General features: G+C 40.2%; 1 protein-coding gene across 2 annotated transcripts in view; it reads left to right on the forward strand.

Annotated features, from left to right (window-relative positions):
• The window catches only part of TRPC7 (transient receptor potential cation channel subfamily C member 7), a 158,205-nt gene that overhangs the window by 40,112 nt on the left and 99,053 nt on the right, over positions 1–19,040 (forward strand). The window contains exon 3 of one of the 2 annotated variants that reach the window (XM_043490932.1): positions 5,917–6,694. In XM_043490932.1, coding sequence (XP_043346867.1) covers positions 5,942–6,694 — 753 coding nt within the window. In that variant the 5' untranslated portion in view covers positions 5,917–5,941. Of the gene's footprint in view, positions 1–5,916; positions 6,695–19,040 lie in introns of those variants that run through there. The other variant, XM_043490933.1, reaches the window with a different exon arrangement.

Consider the following 19,040-nt stretch of genomic DNA (forward strand, 5'->3'; position numbering starts at 1 on the left):
CAAAATCCCATTATCCCATCATACCATCTCCTCCATAAACTTATCGAGTAGAATCTTAAAACCAGATAGATCTTTTGCCCCCACTGCTTCCCTTGGAAGGTTATTCCAAAACTTCACTCCTCTGATGGTTAGAAACCTTCGTCTGATTTCAAGTTTAAACTTCCTGGTGGCCAGTTTATACCCATTTGTTCTTGTGTCCACATTGGTGCTGAGCTTAAATAATTCCTCTCCCTCTCCTATATTTATCCCTCTGATATATTTATAGAGAGCAATCATATCTCCCCTCAACCTTCTTTTAGTTAGGCTAAACAAGCCAAGCTCCTTAAGTCTCCTTTCATAAGACAAGTTTTCCATTCCTCGGATCATCCTAGTAGCCCTTCTCTGTACCTGCTCCAGTTTGAATTCATCCTTTTTAAACATGGGAGACCAGAACTGCACACAGTATTCTAGGTGAGGTCTCACCAGTGCCTTGTATAACGGTACTAAAACCTCCTTATCCCTACTGGAAATGCCTCTCCTGATGCATCCCAAAACCGCATTAGCTTTTTTCACAGCCATATCACATTGGCAGCTCATAGTCATCCTATGATCAACCAATACTCCAAGGTCCTTCTCCTCTTCCGTTACTTCTAATTGATGCGTCCCCAACTTATAACTAAAATTCTTGTTATTAATCCCTAAATGCATAACCTTACACTTCTCACTATTAAATTTCATCCTATTACTATTACTCCAGTTTACAAGGTCATCCAGATCCTCCTGTATAATATCCCGATCCTTCTCCGAATTGGCAATACCTCCCAGCTTTGTATCATCTGCAAACTTTATTAGCACACTCCCACTTTTTGTGCCAAGGTCAGTAACAAAAAGATTAAATAAGATTGGTCCCAAAACCGATCCCTGAGGAACTCCACTGGTAACCTCCCTCCAACCTGACAGTTCGCCTTTCAGTAGGACCCGTTGCAGTCTCCCCTTTAACCAATTCCTTATCCACCTTCTGATGTTCATATTGATCCCCATCTTCTCCAATTTAACTAATAATTCCCCATGTGGCACGGTATCAAATGCCTTACTGAAATCTAGGTAAATTAGATCCACTGCATTTCCTTTATCTAAAAAATCTGTTACTTTTTCAAAAAAGGAGATTAGGTTGGTTTGGCACGATCTACCTTTTGTAAAACCATGTTGTATTTTGTCCCATTTACCATTGACTTCAATGTCCTTAACTAATTTCTCCTTCAAAATTTTTTCCAGGACCTTGCATACTACAGATGTCAAACTAACTGGCCTGTAGTTACCCGGATCACTTTTTTTTCCTTTCTTAAAAATAGGAACTATATTAGCAATTCTCCAATCATTCGGTACTATTCCTGAGTTTACAGATTCATTAAAAATTCTTGCTAATGGGCTTGCAATTTCAGGTGCCAATTCCTTTAATATTCTTGGATGAAAATTATCTGGGCCCCCCGATTTAGTCCCATTAAGCTGTTTCAGTTTCGCTTCTACCTCTGATATGGTAATATCTACCTCTATATCCTCCTTCCCATTTGTCATGCTACCATTATCCCCAAGATCCTCTTTAGCCTTATTAAAGACTGAGGCAAAGTATTTGTTTAGATATTGGGCCATGCCTAGATTATCTTTAACCTCCGCTCCATCCTCAGTGTTAAGCGGCCCCACTTCTTCCTTCTTAGTTTTCTTCTTATTTATATGGCTATAGAACCTTTTACTATTGGTTTTAATTCCCTTTGCAAGGTCCAACTCTACTCGACTTTTAGCCTCTCTGACTTTATCCCTACATCTTCTGACCTCAATTAGGTAGCTTTCCTTGCTGATCCCTCCCATCTTCCACTCCCTGTATGCTTTCTGCTTCTTCATAATCACCTCTCTAAGATGCTTGCTCATCCAGCTTGGTCTACAACTCCTTCCTATGAATTTTTTCCCCTTTCTTGGGATACAGGCTTCCGATAGCTTCTGCAGTTTTGATTTAAAGTAATCCCAGGCCTCAACTGCCTTTAGATCCATAAGTTCTTCAGTCCAAAAACTTCATTTTTTACCCATGCAGTTTGTATCTGCAAAACCGGTGCTGGAATTTTTGCAACCAGCTCAATGAAGTCAGTTGCAAACCTCAGTAGAAGCATGTCTAATCACCTGTATTGTATCTAAAATCTGGTAATTAGAGGTGTGAGTATTCAGAGTTGTGCTTGAAATATAGTTGCAGGTTCAGATTTAGTTTCTGCTCAGCACACCCACAAAAGGGAGGCAGCCTATTTCAAAGTTTGAACTTGAATGACCTTTTATCTTATTCATACCATAGGAGAGAATACTTCTTGCTACTTCCCTGGCATGCTGCTTTGCTGGTTAATGCTGGAAAAGTTGCTATTTATTAAAACTAATATCCCAAATAATACTTAAACTGTATATTCAGCAAATAGGAAGCAACTGAAAATGGACTCCATTGAAACGTTTATCTTAGTCAACTTTCTACTCAATTAATGTTTCCTCTCTGGGATGATGGTGAAATATTTTTTTAAATTTTTTTGTTAATGGAAATAAACCTGATATAAGAAAGCAAATAATATGGGGCAGGTTGGAAGTTGGAATACTGGAAAAGTCTCTGAAGCATTAGCAGACAAGATGGAGCACTTGTATACTTAAAATTCAGTCTGTGCTTCCATAAAAATATAATTTATCCCCTCACACTTTCTCATACTGTGCCTTTAACCTGTGATTCTGCTAAAAAAAATTCTTTTAAATAAATGAAACATACGAAATTCTGCGGACAAATATTTTGGCAAAGAGCTTTTTTTCTGTCTTCTTTTCATTGCAGTCATTTCTTTATTGATTCAAGTCTGTAGAGTCTCATTTCCTTAATTTTTGTTCATAGTTGCAATGTTTTGAATAGTAACATTTTTGTTTGTGTTTTTAATAGAACACAATAGTGCATCAATTGTATAGAGACAGAGAGTGAACATTTTAAACAGGCCTAATGGAGTTTTAATGCGATTTTAGTGCCTATCTTTCCTGAATCCCTCTGAAAATAGCTGAAATCATTGCCGGAAAAGAGAAGTAGCAAGTAAGGAGCTGATCCTGCAGTTCTTTACTCCCATTACATCCCCATCTTGAATTTCATTTTTGCCTAAACAAGGATTACAGGATGAGGCCCTAGACCATAAAAGGTGCTTTTGAAAATGTCACCCAAGAAACTTAGATGCCTAAATTCCATTTTCAAAAATTATTTGGGCACTTAGATCTTTAAAGGTATTTAGGTGCCTAATTCCCACTGATATTTGGAGTTAGGAGCATGAATATCTTTGAGGATCTGGGCTGTAGGATCTTGTCTCATTGAAAGATAATGGGAGTTAGGTGCCAAGGATCTTTTGAAAATCCTATTAGTTTCTTTGGCATCTTTACCCAACCAAATAGCTCTAAAAATCTGCCCCTAAGTCATTTTTGAAAATGGGACTTAGGATCCTTAGGTCCATCTGAAAATTTTGCTCCAAATCTAAATTCCAAATGCCACTTCTATCTTTGCAGGTGTATTCCCACAGTGCAGCAATGTGGGAGCTGAATGTGTGTGCCCATACAGAGATTACAGAATGGCATGGGCACGAGCTCTGTACAAACACCATGTGTAGTGGCAGAAAGGAAATGGGTGACAGGCAGGACACTGGCTGGAGTAGGCTACAACGTTAGGAACCACAGGTGCTTTGTGGGAGAGAATTCTTCTTAGTCCTTAATCCCTTAATCCCAGCACCCAGTCCAGCTAACCCAGTCCAACTGCTGGGTAGAGTACTTTAGCCTCAGCAAGCATCCCTATGTCAACATATAGAGTGAAACCCCGTAATGCTTTAGGGACAACTCCCACAAAGTGCTGTGTACCTCCTCCAAAGTGCCAAGGGCTCGCAACTCCTAAGGACTTCCAGAGATGATGTGGGTGGTCAACATCTTGCAGCAGCAGGCCCGTACTCAGGCCAAAGTCCCCCGGAGTCAGGATTTGGCCCAAGGTTTTGCCTTTCCGCAGAAGATTTCTTTCCAATGACATGGAATGTCAAAGCATGAATTCCTAGAAAAACACAATATTTTAATTGCAATCTCTGAGTTTGATCACTAGCTGTCTCAATAACATATGCAAATACAGTCATCTAAATGCAGAGCACCTTCAAACAAAAATGTTAAGATACCTGCAATCAAGTTACAATTACACTTTTTCAAGAGAACACATTACACAAGCTCAGTATGTATGATTAGTTTGAAAACTGTCTGTACAACTGGTGCAGAACAAGGCAACACACAGAATCATGTGACATGGGTATGGCTGAGTTTCCAAGATCTTCTGTTATTACATGTATATCTCTTTGCATTGTCACTACTCCATCATAATTTCAGAGCTCAGGTCAAACATCATTGTAACTAGCTTTTAAAATGTGAAGTGATAGCTGAGTTTTTCTTATGAATGTATTCAAAGATAAGGGAATCATTTTCTATTTGTCCCACTATATGTAAAAAAATGATAAAGCAAGGAGGCTGAAATACTAATCTTCAGTGTTCATGAATAAGATTGGGGCCATAACTCATCAGAGGTGAAGGCTTCCATGAGTTAGAGTGCCTTCACCATAAATGTCATTTGTTCTGCTCATCCTTCTCTACAGTATTTTAAGGTGCTTAATTTTTTATATCAGTTATGTTTTGGTGGGAAGTTTTATTTGAATAGTATTCTGCTTCTGCACCGACCATTCTTACTCTTGATGTTAGAATGGAGTGGAGAACCAGTGTCTACTTTTAATTAGAGACAGTGAGAAAAAGCAATGTTTATCATTTTGGAGAGTTACTTACTTATATATTATATGCATGTAAGTAATTCTTGACCAAACCCTAACCTTCTTTCTCAGGCAAAACTCCAAGAACTGGGTCCTTTGTATATAGCCTTAGATTCACTTTGCCAGTGTCCGGGGTGAAAAGAAGAGGACAAGAAAGACTATAGAGCAGCAGTTAGATAAGGTTATGAAGGATAGATCCATCAATAGCTATTAGTCAAGATGGTCAGGGACACAACCCTATGCTCTGGGTGTCTCTAAATCTCTGACTACTAGAAGCTGGGTCTGGATGACACTTTTTAAAGTGCCCTGTTCTGTTCACTCCCTCTGAAGCAACTGGCACTGGCCACTGTTGGAAGACAGGATAATGGGCTAGATGGACCAGTGCTCTGATGGCCATTCTTATGTTCTTGCTTTCTTTCTACCAATAGAATAACTAATTGTTCTCATTTGTGGATTGGGAAATAACATCAAGACCGATACTTTTTCTAAAAAACAAACAAACAAACAACAAAACAAAAAAGCGCACAGGACAATAATAATTAAAAGACTATATAGGCCATTGGTTTTTTTTTTTTAAAATAGGAGAATAGATGATGGGCTAGCTCCTGCTAATACTGCTTCTAGCATTCCAAACCTCTGCCCTGCTTCCAACAGTACCATTTAAAAATGATAACAAAATCAACCCAACAAATTTTCTACCATGAAAATATTTCTTCTTTTTTTCTGAATGTGAAACTCCTCCACACCAAACAAACAATTGCAGTGGATCCACGTGCTGGGTGGGCAATATTCAGCCCTAGATCACTGACTGGCATGAAGGATGAATAGTGTGTTTCCAACAAAGCATCACCACTTGTTTTTTGGTTTCATCTACTTGTTACATCTTGGGTAAAATTTTCAAAAGAGTCTAGGTGACTTAGGAGCCTAAGTTTTTGGCACTTATTCAATAAAGTAATTTGCATTATCCAGCATGTATCTTAAACCATGTTAAATACAAGGTTTTATAACAACAGAACATTTTCAACATTATTTTCAGGTTACCTCAGATTAAAAATGGCTGAGAGGATAATCAAGCTTCCTTCCTGTCTTTGTGCAGGTTGGGAAACAGCAATTCTAAAAACATGCATCGAAGGCACACAACCCTTCGGGAGAAAGGCCGGAGACAGGCTATCCGAGGCCCAGCCTACATGTTTAATGAGAAGGGCACAAGCCTGACCGCGGAGGAAGAACGCTTCCTGGATTCTGCGGAATATGGCAACATCCCCGTGGTGCGGAAAATGCTGGAGGAGTCCAAAACCCTGAACTTTAATTGCGTTGATTACATGGGACAGAATGCCTTGCAGTTAGCGGTGGGGAATGAGCATTTGGAAGTGACTGAACTCCTTCTGAAAAAGGAGAATCTGGCTCGAGTTGGAGATGCGCTGCTGTTGGCCATCAGTAAGGGATACGTGCGCATTGTGGAAGCAATATTGAACCATCCAGCCTTTGCACAAGGGCAGCGTCTCACATTAAGCCCCCTTGAGCAGGAACTACGTGATGATGATTTTTATGCTTATGATGAAGATGGAACTCGGTTTTCTCATGACATCACCCCCATAATACTCGCTGCTCATTGCCAAGAGTATGAAATTGTTCATATCTTGCTTCTGAAAGGGGCACGGATAGAAAGGCCCCATGACTACTTCTGCAAGTGCAATGAATGTGCAGAGAAGCAGAGGAAAGATTCCTTCAGTCACTCTCGATCGAGAATGAATGCCTACAAAGGATTAGCAAGTGCTGCTTATTTGTCTCTTTCCAGTGAAGACCCCGTTCTTACTGCTTTAGAACTAAGCAATGAATTGGCAAGACTAGCCAACATTGAAACTGAATTTAAGGTAATTCAACCTAAAAGGTTTTCCTTCATCTAAATGTGTTAATAGTGGCATATATTTTACATATGAAAGAGTGTTGTACAGAAAATCAGGGTTCAGAAAGCACATCCTGAAAATTCAAAGTGAGGAATCAAATTCTAGTTCAGCCTCAGATTAAGGGAAATCTTGGTCAGTATTTAGATTCAATTAGAGCTTCCATCAGAAATGTGAAATATGATACGTGGCTTTCAGAAGAAAAAAATGCTTCCAGCTCTCCTACCATTATGAGAAAAAACTCAAACTGAGATTTTCCCCCCCTTTCTAGACGTGACAATCCATTAGAATCTAAGAAGTGCTATTTTACTCTGAAAGCCAGGATTAAAGTTCAAGTATTTACATATTAGGTGATTTACTATGCTAGAGAGGACAACTGGAAAATATGATTTACCCCTTCTCTCTTCACCAGCACCATGTTGTATTTAAAAAAGTGAGGGCAAAGCATCCATTTTAAGTCCCTACGGAAATGTCATTATCTCCTAAATTCCTACATATTTGCATAGAACTGGGCAAATCTTTTTCAGTAAATAGTAAATCTGGTGTAATGATAAGTATATTAAACAATTAGTAAGTATTGGGGAACAAAAACTATTTCTGAATTTGGGTCAAATTTGGCCAATATTTGCGGTGAACATTTTTTTCAGAAATGTTGAAAAACTTCATTTTGACATTTTCAAAATAACCATTTAAACATTTTTGTTTGGAAATGACATTTTAGAAATGCAATTTCGTTTAGGAAATGGCAGTTTGGAACAAAGTTTGAAACATTTTGTTCAACCCAAACAAAAGATTTTTGGTTATTCATTTGGGGAAAAAATGCCAAACAAAAATCAGTTTTGGGTCAAAACAAATCGATATCTGCCCCAGATTTTTCAGTTCATTCTCTGAACCAAAAAAGTCAATTATTAACTCATCTCTAATTTTGATGAGAGACAGAGAGAGATAGCAAGACTTCATGCCTTGTATTCTTCTCAGTAGCTTATTTCAACTCTTTACCTGTCCATTTGCAACTGTTTTATCTTGTATAGGCATTAAGATATAGGTGAAAGGGCACAGGAGTTCTGAATATTCACAGCATTTAAAATGTGTTAACTACATATGATTGGAAACATACTACTTCTGAAATTCATAACTCTCTGTTTTTGAAAGCTAAGATGAGGCTATCTTCTCCTTTTAACATATTGTAAGAGAACCCCCAGCTACCCAGAACTTGTGCATTATACACCATCTCCACTCAGAACTTCATGGTGGCAGAAGGGTTGAAAGGTGGGATTTTCCTGCTCCAAAAGCGAAGTCTCCTATCTCTTGTGCTGAAGGATGGTCTAACTTGTCTGGCAGCAATCTAAATCAGTGATTCCCAAACAGAAGTGGATGGCCCAGTGGTTAGGGTGTTACTTCAGGACTTGGGAGACCCAGTTTCAATTGCCTGCTCTGCTACATCCTCCCTGTGTGTCTTTAGGCAAGTCACTTAGTCTCTGTGTGCCTCAGTTCCCCTCTGTAAAATGGGGAGTTCCCCACCTTGCTGAGATGTTGTGAGAATAAATACATTTAAAGAATGAGATGTTCAGTTAACTACAGTGATGGGTGCCAGGTAAGTATCTTAGGTATATATGCAGGTTGGTTTATCAGATTAAGAATCCATTATAACTACTCTGATTCAAATTACAAAGGTGGCACATCAAGTACTTTTTGCTCTTCAGATATTGCACTCTTAATTTTAAATCTTGAGATCTGCCTCTCTAGATGAAGAGTAATCATGGGTGGGATGGGGAGAGGAGGAACACAAGGAGGTAATTCTGAAAAGTTCCTCTAAGACTATATTTTGCTGCTTTGTAAATGTCTTAACTCTCTCCTGCAAGTTACTCAACATCACCATTATGACTGAGATTGTAAATGCCCTATGATATTTGCAACATTTTGCTAAATCAGCAGAGCGGTTCAAGAATTTGTGGTCTTCCAGGATAAAGTAAATTGGGCATAAAAACTCAATTTCTATGGCCCAGTCACCAGTTTATGAAAGTTTTTTGGCTAATGTGCAGCTACAACTCTGGTCAGTAACATAAATGCAATAAAAGTCTAGGTTGTCAGTAAATTGGGGTAGGATGCCAGCTAGGAATCCATTATTATTTTTAATTTGAAAAACCATTTAAGTGTTCAAGTATTGTTTTCAGAATTTCCTCACCAGACATTCTCTGAATTAGAAGTGACAAGAGCTATATATCTTTTCAAGAGTTGCCTTCTAAATTAACTAGGAACATTATTTTACTGGCAGATGACTGATTGCCTTTGGAAATAAAATTAAGAGCCAGATCCTGCAAACTTTTACCCATGCGAATAAGGAATTGCAGGATTGGATTCCAGCACAACAGTGTTAAAATGTAAAAAGGGAGATTTACATGCCTGGGGGTCCAATCATGCAACACTTACTCATGGAAGCAGTCCATACATAAGCAGTCCCATTAATTTCAATGAGACTACCTTCATGAGGAACAACTGTAGGATCAAACCCACAGTTAGCAGTATTAGTATCTCATTAATGTTCCAGCTCCCATCCAGTAGAAAATGGCATGCTATTTCATTTAAGGGGCATCAACATCTTTCAGCATTACATGGCTGTCAGCTCTGATAAGGCTCTGTATGCTTAACTGTAACTATATTTTTACCAGAACCTGGTTCTTACTCTAGACCAACTCTACCGCATGAAGGAATCCTCCTGAAGTTACCAACAAAGAGGAGATAAGATATGATGGGGTTGGATACTTTAGAAACACCTGAGATTATGAGATAGCTATAGACAGACAGGGATATAAGGTGTTATGAAACTTTCCATCAACTCCACTCATGTTTGTTTGTGATGGGTTTCCCCTTCCTGTCTCTTTGTGGAAGGTCCTCTGTATCACATGGAAATATCTAGAAAACATTACTGATAGTTTATTTCACATTTCCATAATCTTTTAATTTAGCCTCTAGAGTCAGTACCACACAAGGTTTCAAGGACTTCAAACATATTTATAATGTAGGAATCTATACATTTTCTCATTTCTCAATTGTCTTGCCTTAACCTTATAGATGGGACACAGAATTAGGTACTAATACAACTAATTTTAAAAGTTTACAGAAGGCAGCATTGGGATTTGTGAAAGAAGGTAAAAAAAGCTCCCACTTTCAATGGGTGACGGAAGAAATTTTTGATTGCTGAAAGTTTTTTTTTTTTAAAAAAAGTCCTGGTGAGACTCGTGTAATGATAGCAAATCTACAAAATGTATTGAAATCAGGCAAGTTTTGAATAACATTTCTCAATCTTGGAAAAAAAAGAATTGTTACTCAACTTTTGACTTTTTGCCAATATGGACATTCTGTACTTACTAACAATCTAAAATCCAAATTCCTTACCCTCTGGATTATTTTATTCATACCATCTCAGTAACACACTGTCTTGCAGAACATACTTGACAGTAGATGGAAACATTACCTCCAACTGAAGTGCATGATGTAACTTTTAAAGATGGCGGCAGGCAGATAATCAGAAGTGAGGTTATTTTTCCTCCTTTTGAAGATTCACAGCATAAGGAGATAATAAATATGTGCCTATTTTTATCTCTTTTCACTAAATTTTCACTACGCCAAGTATATTTTATACAATAATGGTATTCAGCATGTAAGATTAGCTCATAGCCCCATGAAAACAAATGAGGAGGCACTCATTTCAGCATAGCTGGGTGAGAATTTATTATCAATTCCCATTTACAACAATGGGAACTGCATGGCTAACTCTCAGCCAAATTTGCCTTAAATTACTATACACAGTGGGACACAGACAATAGATCAAACTGCAATGTGGCAGATTCACACTGTAGAACAACACCTACTCTTTGGTCCCAGGGAGCCTACACATAGATTTGAGAGGACAAGCTCAGTCTCTGGTAGCTACGGATGAAGTTATCTGACTCTTTGCATTTTACATACCTTCCATTGTCACTATAAACTCCCCCATTGAACTCTATGGGTTTTTTTTAGTTTGGTTCACTAGCAAGATCAGGATAGTCTGTTGTCATGTTGCTTTCTAGATATTAAGTAGAGGTATCAGAATGAAGATTTGCAGGAGGCAGATTGAAACTGACAGAACAATGAATAGTAATATACATACTGGCCCAGATATTCAGTTGATGTAAATCAATGTAGCTCCACTGAAGTCAATGGTAGTATATCAGTTCACACCACCCGAGGATCATGGCCACTAATTAGAATGAATGCAAATAGGATGGATCCAGCATTGCTTCAGATGATATGGGAAGCGAATGTCTGCCTTGCAAGGTTTATTGATGAATAAGGCCTGAAAAAAGATGTGACAGATAGCAATATTAATGGTATTGGACTGATTTTGTGTTTCATGACCTTCCTTAGGCTAATGCAGCTCCAATGTCTTGCAAAAAAGCTCCCTTATTAATGCTAAAGGAAAAGAAAGCTGTTTGAGATGCAGCTGCATGGTTCTGAAATGAAATTACTGAATTAAGAAAAGCAAAATATATGCAATGAAAAAGTTAAACTGGCTGCTTGTACTGAAAATTCTCTTGCCTGCCTCGAGCAGGCTCACGCTATAGTTCCAATAAAGGACTTGGTGACAAGCCTGGCAAGGAAAACATCATTACAAATATGGGTTTTGAAAGTTTATGAAAGGTAGAACTAGAGGTTTGAGTCACAGGAAGTGCTCGTGGGGCATTTATGCATGGTTTATATGCAGATTTGGCAGGGGCGGGGGGAATATCACTCCTTCCAAGCAAAAGCTCTGTGAGCAAAGCATTCACGTTTGTATGCTTCAAGAATCTAGAGCACATACCCTTCTGGTCTGCTTCTGGGAGTAATTTAACTGATGTCAGTGGGGCTGATACTGCATTGCCACATGGCCACTTTATGTAAAGGCAGCAGCTCTCCCACTGCGTTGTACATCTACTATAGGGCCTTCCTCTGACAATGTAATGCTGGTGTAGCCAGTTCTATATTGCCCTACTCTCATGGCTTGCAGGGTGGAGGGCATGCTAGGGGCCCAGATGAGGTGTATGTAGCTGGAGCACTTGTTCTCTCTCTCTTCTCTGCTGACACAACAGGGTTTTGTGGGGCCAAGCGTGACTGAAAGCACCCCTGAGACTGCTCTAATTTATGTCAGGTGCTGGATAAATTCAGAATTAGCTTCAGAATATGGTAAGGGCTAGAGTTGGGTTGATGCTTCCCTGGAGCCCTGCTATATGCTGAGACATGGAACCTCATGCTGCCTCTTATATCAAGTTACCTTTCAAGGGTGGAACTTCCCTCTAAGCAAAACACTTAATCATTCTCTTATTTTAAAATGTTGATGCTCCTAGGTAGCTAACTACTCATAAATGAGCATCTTAACCAAAGAATGGAAGGGGTTATAAATTATGTATCAAACTTTTAACTGGTTTATAATGTATTGCAGAATGAAGCTCTAAGATATCAAGAATTGCAAAAGCAAATCATTAAGAACATCAAGTTACAACTTGCAGAATAATACTGTGTAATGAGATTCCACCCTAGAATTTAGACACATTGCAGCTTAATATGTTATCAAACAGACCAAATTTTAATGTATTTAATTTGCATGGGTTTATATTATTTTGTATTAAGAATGCACTATAATTTATAAAGTTAAATAGTAATCACATATACCGACAGTCTGGTACTGTTACTTACTCATGTTGAGAAATACTTTACTATGATAGTATTCCCATTTAAATGAAGGGTGGCAGCATGTGGCCTTTAGTCATAATAGGGAAAAATCTGTGCTCACCTACAGGCTATATCCTGCTTCTCTTATGCATGCAAGTAGTGCTGTTAAAGTCACTTCTAGCAAGAATAAAGTTTGCAGTATTTGTCCCACCCTGTGGATACAGGTCAATGGGAGTTGTAGTCATGTACCTGAAAGCTGGATGTGGCTAGTGAAAACCGTTTTAAATGTCACCTTCATATAATGCAATATGCAAATTTCTTCACAAGTACCATCTGCAAGCAACCACGTGACTCATTTCTTAAATTGGAAAGTGGAATATTCAAGAGTAGAGTCCATATAAAAATTGGCTATAGGCTCATTGATGTCTTTAGATGATTATATTTTAACGAACATTTTGATGGTAATGCCCTTGTGGATATCTTTGACATAAATATCAAACTCCTTTTATGCTACTGTATACAAGTTGTGAAAATGGTGAGGGAAATGCATCACAAACTGGCCTTTACCTAACTATTTACTCTCTCTTCTCCTCTGGGATTACCCTCTCCCTTTTCTTCCACTGAGATCCCATATTAAAGGCAGGTCTCTTTTAGAACACTGCATTCTCCCTAAATAGCATTCAAGCTGCATGCTTTGGAATCACTAAATGTCCTTTGTGATAAAGACAGCGTCATCCAAATAATTCCATATAGCAATCTAAGCAAATTAAATTACAGGGTGGCAAAGGAGGATATGAAAAGATCTCACCAATCAGAAGTGTTATAATAAGCTCTCCGTTCACACTGATTAAAATGTTACTGCCGATATAGATTCATAGATATTAAGGTCAGAAGGGACCATTATGATCATCCAGTCTGACCTCCTGCACAATGCAGGCCACAGAATCTCACCCACCCACTCCTGCGATAAACCTCTCACCTATGTCGGAGCTATTGAAGTCCTCAAATCATGGTTTAAAGACTTCAAGAAGCAGAGAATCCTCCAGCAAGTGACCCGTGCCCCATGCTACAGAGGAAGGCAAAAAACCTCCAGGGTCTCTTCCAATCTGCCCTGGAGGAAAATTCCTTCCCGACACCAAATATGGCGATCAGCTGAACCCTGAGCATATGAGCAAGGTTCCCCAGCCAGATAAAGGTTACTTAATCCTCAACAACACGTAAAGGAGGAAGGGGGATTCGCCCCTGAGCATTGCTATGGGATCATTCAGAAGCTCTGACTGCCATCGTGGCAGAGCCTGGAGGCACCTAGCTGACGGGTCGTGATGTAGTCCTAGGTGGCCAAACTGCAGCTCATGAGCCTCCCCACCCCCTGCTGCCCATTCTCCACCTACCAGACTGGGGCATGGGGAGCTCAGGGCTTTTGCCCTGTGGCAGAGTGTTGGGGCTAGGGGCTTCTCCCCTATGGGGAGCGGGGGTCTCAAGGCTTCAGCCCCTCGGAAGGCACCTGCTGGGGCTTGGAGCTTCAGCAAGAGTGGGGTTGAAGCCCCAGCAGGCGTGCCCCGCACTGAGCCCTACAAGGCACGCCCAGCTCTCAAACTTCTGAAGATTGTATGCAGCTCGGGGGATCAGTTAATTTGGCCACCCCAGATATAGTCGTCACCCCCCCACCCCCGACACAAACACACACACACAGAATTCCTCTGCTGGGTTGTGTTAGGAACACCCCGGAATAGATTCAGAGCTAACATCCTATTGATACAAATAGGGCAAGTCACACCTGTCTGAGCTATTGGTACAGGCTCTCTACAAGCACAGGCATACATCATTGCATTAGCTACGCTCAGGTCAGGTCTTCTCCACAACCATGAGGGCTAAAAACAGAATTGTAATAAACATAAGCTGAGATGCTGGTATCATCATGTGACTCTAGGAGTTCAGGCCCTAGGGATAGGCCTGTGATGCCTCTGCCTAAACTCATCATTTAAAAACTCTTAGGCCTTGTCTGCCCTACAAAATTAGGTCAATATTGTAGAAGTCGACTTTTAGAAACCGATTTTATACAGTCGATTGCATATGCCCACACTAAGCGCATTATGTCAGTGGAGTGCGTCCTCGCTAACATCGACTTACAGAGCGGTGCACTTGTGGGTAGCTATCCCACAGTTCCCGCAGTCTCTGCTGCCCATTGGATTTCTGGGTTAAGCTCCCAATGCCTGATGGGGAAAAACATTGTCGTGGGTGGTTTTGATGTGTTGATGATCAAAGCCACTACCTGGAACGCACATGGTGTATGGTCCTTGTTTATTAATCCTGCCAGTGTTGTCAATTCCTCTACTTCAGTTAACACAGGAACATATTTTTCTTTCACTCATCCCCCACTGACTTCCATTGCTGCTCTACCTGTTGCCCTGTATATTTACAGATCTTTGAAAAATAATGGAATAACTGTTCAGAAGGACCCAAACCCACAATCTAACTTTGCACCTGCTATTTTGGGCCTGGGACAGAATCTTGTGAGTTCAAACATTTGCAGATGGCTGACTACCTGATTTGTGGGCTCCAATGACATTTGCAACAGCAAATCAAGTAATTGGACAGCCATGGCCATATCCACAACAGATGTAAATCAGTGCTAATGTCAATGGAGCCACACTAATTTGCACCAGCTGGCCCCTAAATGTTTATAGTCACAATTAAAGGCGCCCACAGATATCTCCTGCTATCAAACGGGAGTGCAAAATTGCAAGTGCACATAGTACAGGAAGTTTTTCTATATTATCTAGCCTAAAAACTTTTCCACTAAAAATTCTATTCCCATAGTTTTTCTAATCTGGTGTGTATGGTTTAACTTCTATAACATAATTGAAGTAAAGTTTTTAAGGGAATTAACATTCCAAACTCCCCCAGTATTGCCTGGATTTACTTTACACAAATGAAAACTCAGAGTCACATTCTGCGCTCTGATGGGGCCACTATGCCACTAACACTGTGACCCTAAAGTCAGTCTTCCTGTGACCAGATAAGTAGATATTGCAACTCTTATGTGTTCCCCTGTGCTCAGCATAGGTGGTGTAACTAGGGAAAGGGAGGATGACTGGGGAAATCTCTTGCTGCCATGTGGGCTCCTTGGGTCCATTAACAATTGGCATAAATTAAAGCAGTCTTCTAGTTGCTCTAAGTAATGCTAGTTGGACTAGCTCAGCATGTAGTGGGCCAAGGTTGCAGTTCCAGAAAAGGCTCCTTTGCATACTCGCTCCTGAGATCAAGCTGTGTGTTTCTTAGCTGTAGCCAAAGATCTGGACCTGGCACTCCTGTGATCCCATTAAACGATATACTTGGCATGGATTGCTAAATACTTTGTCTGGCTCTTTTTATTGTGATTTAAATGTAAGAGGCAATTACAGCAGTTCTCTTTGCTGAATCACCAACACGATGTGGGCCCACAGCATACAATTTGTGATTTATAAGGAAGGCTCCTGATCTCGAAAAGTGTAAGTGGAAAGAGTGTGGAAGTATCAGTAATTTGCCCGAGCCAGATTATTGATCCACTTCTTTCCAGATTCCATGCTTGCCTCTGGCCCTTAAATTTCCTTATGGTTATGAAGATGACTCAAAAAAAAAATCACTGTTACACCGTGTCATATTTTTGCTATTGTCTTCTTATAGCAGAAAAGTGATTGATTGCAATGGACTGATGCAGTTTACAGAGGATGCTATTGAAATGAGTGAGATGGGGACGATCTTTAACATGTGGCTTCAATATTTTTAAAGTTAATTTAGAGCTTGTGAAAGGTCCCCAGGGTGATAACCCTGTAAGATAAATTTCGCTGTTTACTCACAAGACAGCTACAGCTTGGATAGTGGCAATGAAAAGTGCTCTCCGTAACTCCACTACTTTTACTCAGGTTCCTCAGGTCGGCTCTAGAGGCAACACCTGTTGGGGAAAGATGGCTCAGTTCAGTTCCCACGCTCATCTGGTCCTTGAGAACGGCAACAAAGGTGTCCGCTAATGTTAGTTGCGACACTAGTATGAATAGTATTCTGTCAAGTAGCAACTGGATTGACATTACCACTTTGGAGGAAAGATGGCCCAGTTGTTAAGGGTGATACCCTTGGACAGGAGAAGCCTCCATTTAATTCCCCCACCCTGACATAGCCTTCTGATATGACCCTGGGCTAGTCACTTAGTTTCTGTGTCTTAGTTCCCCATCTGTAAAATTGGGATAATAGCACTCTCTATTGTGAGGATAAATATATTAAATATTCTGATACCACTGTCATATGGGCCTGTGATGGAGCAGAGAAACTACCACTTGGCACAGCAGGGGTTAAAGAAAAACTTCGTGTTCAGCTAGCCCCGCCCTATTATACCTGTAGCCATTGCCAAGCCTGGAGGCGGGAGAAAAGAAGGAAGCCTGGCTCAGTTGGGAGCTGACTGGTGAGGAGACGGGAGCTCTCTGTTTGCCTTCCTAAAGGGACGGATCAGCGACCTGCCAGCCATCGTAGGCACTGGAGGCAAGTAAGCCTTCCCCTGTGGGGCAACTGGACTAGCAGGGGTCACACCCAAACTAAAGGACTTTAGTAGAAAGTAATCCAGGGAAACTAGTCTTGACCCCACCTTGCCAGGAGGGAGAATCATCTCCCCTGTTTAGGGGTTGAACTACACAGGGCCCTGGGCTGGGACCTGGTGGAGAGGGAGGGCCCTGGTCCCCCTACCATTCCCTCTGAATAACGATCTAGCCACTAGGCCATCTGGCCGCTGAAGGCCCTATCACAGGGCCATATATGTACCTTAGAGGGATTAATAAAATTAAATTTCATATAATCTTCTAAAGAGTTTAACTCTTCAAATAGAAAACACTGAATAGCTTTTGTTTATAAATTTGTGAGAAAGTTGCTGAGGAAATAATAAATGTAAAAAAAAAACAAAAACAAACCCACAAGTAAAAAGTCAAATGATTTGAATTGTTTTCAAAAGCTTGAAACAAATAATTGATTGCGAAACCTGAGCTCCATAGCCGTGCCTGGGAGTTATTTTGATATGAACAATAGCGGCTATGCTCGGAGGAAAAAAATCAATAGAAATGAGCTACACAAACAGAATCAAATAGAAATGCAGGACTGTTTCTGTGAGGCTGGGCGGGAAAGGAGTACTACCAAACTAATAATGAATAGTGATAAGACAACAGCATGACATTTGAAAGACGGTGAGAGCTTTTTTGTTAATGGAGAGATTTTTGTCTCTGGATGTATTGCTGCATTGGAGATGGTATCATTATAACCTATTCATCTGCTTGCTACCACGCTGAATGCAATTACACTTTGTAAAGATAATCATGGGGGTTCGTAGGCTGAAATCGACTACCTCTCTGTTGCCATGGAGGGAACATGTTGCAGAACTACTGCACTCGGTGGTATGGAAGCACACATGCAGCTTTTTGCATGGTCGAGAGAGAAATTTGATGGTGGCTCTATCCATGGGATTGTGGATGAGCAGGCAGTTTGGGGAAGAGGTGGGTCTGATGAGTCAGCTACAGGCTCTAGTTACAGATATGTTCCACCTGTGTAGAAGTTCTGCACCCTGCCTGTAGATTTAGAGAAGAGGATTACATACTAGCTCAGATGAGAGCTGGTGTGAGTATGTGTACATGATAGGGGTGTGATTCCCATTTCTTGGAGTGCAGACATAGCATTAGTTACTTGAGCATAGCCTATAGCATTGGCACAGCAGTTGCAATTTGTCAAGCCAACCTTCACGCTGGTCTCAGGTTTCATAAGTGGCTCCCTAAAATAGTTGCTCACTTGGCATTTTTGCATGCAGGATTTATGGTTGAGATTTTCCAGTCAACTAGGTGATTTAGCTACTAACTTCAGTGACTTCTGGTTAAATCCGCTAGTCATCTTTGACTATCTGAGCCCACATACAGGTGTGGCAATAACTTTTGAAAGTGGGGGTGGGGTCTTATCAACTTCCATTAAAGTGAATGCAAAGTCTCGCACTGGCTTTAGTAGCCATCAGGTCAGGACCTACTGTGAAATTCTCTTCCTGTTTTCCGCTATGTTTTATGGTCTAATCATAGACAAAGATTAAAAGTGAACTAGCCATGGAAGCAAGGAAATGGCAGCAGTATTAAAAACGAAAGCTCCTGTTGCTTTCTGTAACAGTACATGTTAAGCAAGCAGCACCAGTCTGGATTAAAATTTGATTGGATTTGTGGATATTTTTCCCTTATAATCTGATAATTCAGGTAATCTGAATGAAGAGTGTTTATAACCTGTAGATAAATATGTATGGGGTCTGTTCTCCACTCCTGTGGCACACAAAGTGGAGAACAGAACCCTTGACAGAAATTCTGAACTTGTAAGATTCCTGGAGGTACTTAATTAAATCACAGTGTGCTTCAGGAGCATTTCACGTGGCAGGTAGAGGGCTAAAAAAGCTGAGCATTGTTTTCTCAACAGGCCAGAACATGAAAATTAACTGTAAATATAGAATTCAATTATCAGTATATCTGGGAACTTTTTAATTACACTATAAAGCAGTTTTAGAAAGAGAACTTAATTAGTTTTGAATATAAAATATTAAGGGCTAGATTGTTACCTGGATTATGTATGCAGAGAAGCGAGT

Source organism: Dermochelys coriacea, chromosome 8, assembly GCF_009764565.3.
Source record: "Dermochelys coriacea isolate rDerCor1 chromosome 8, rDerCor1.pri.v4, whole genome shotgun sequence".
NCBI lineage: Eukaryota > Metazoa > Chordata > Testudines > Dermochelyidae > Dermochelys > Dermochelys coriacea.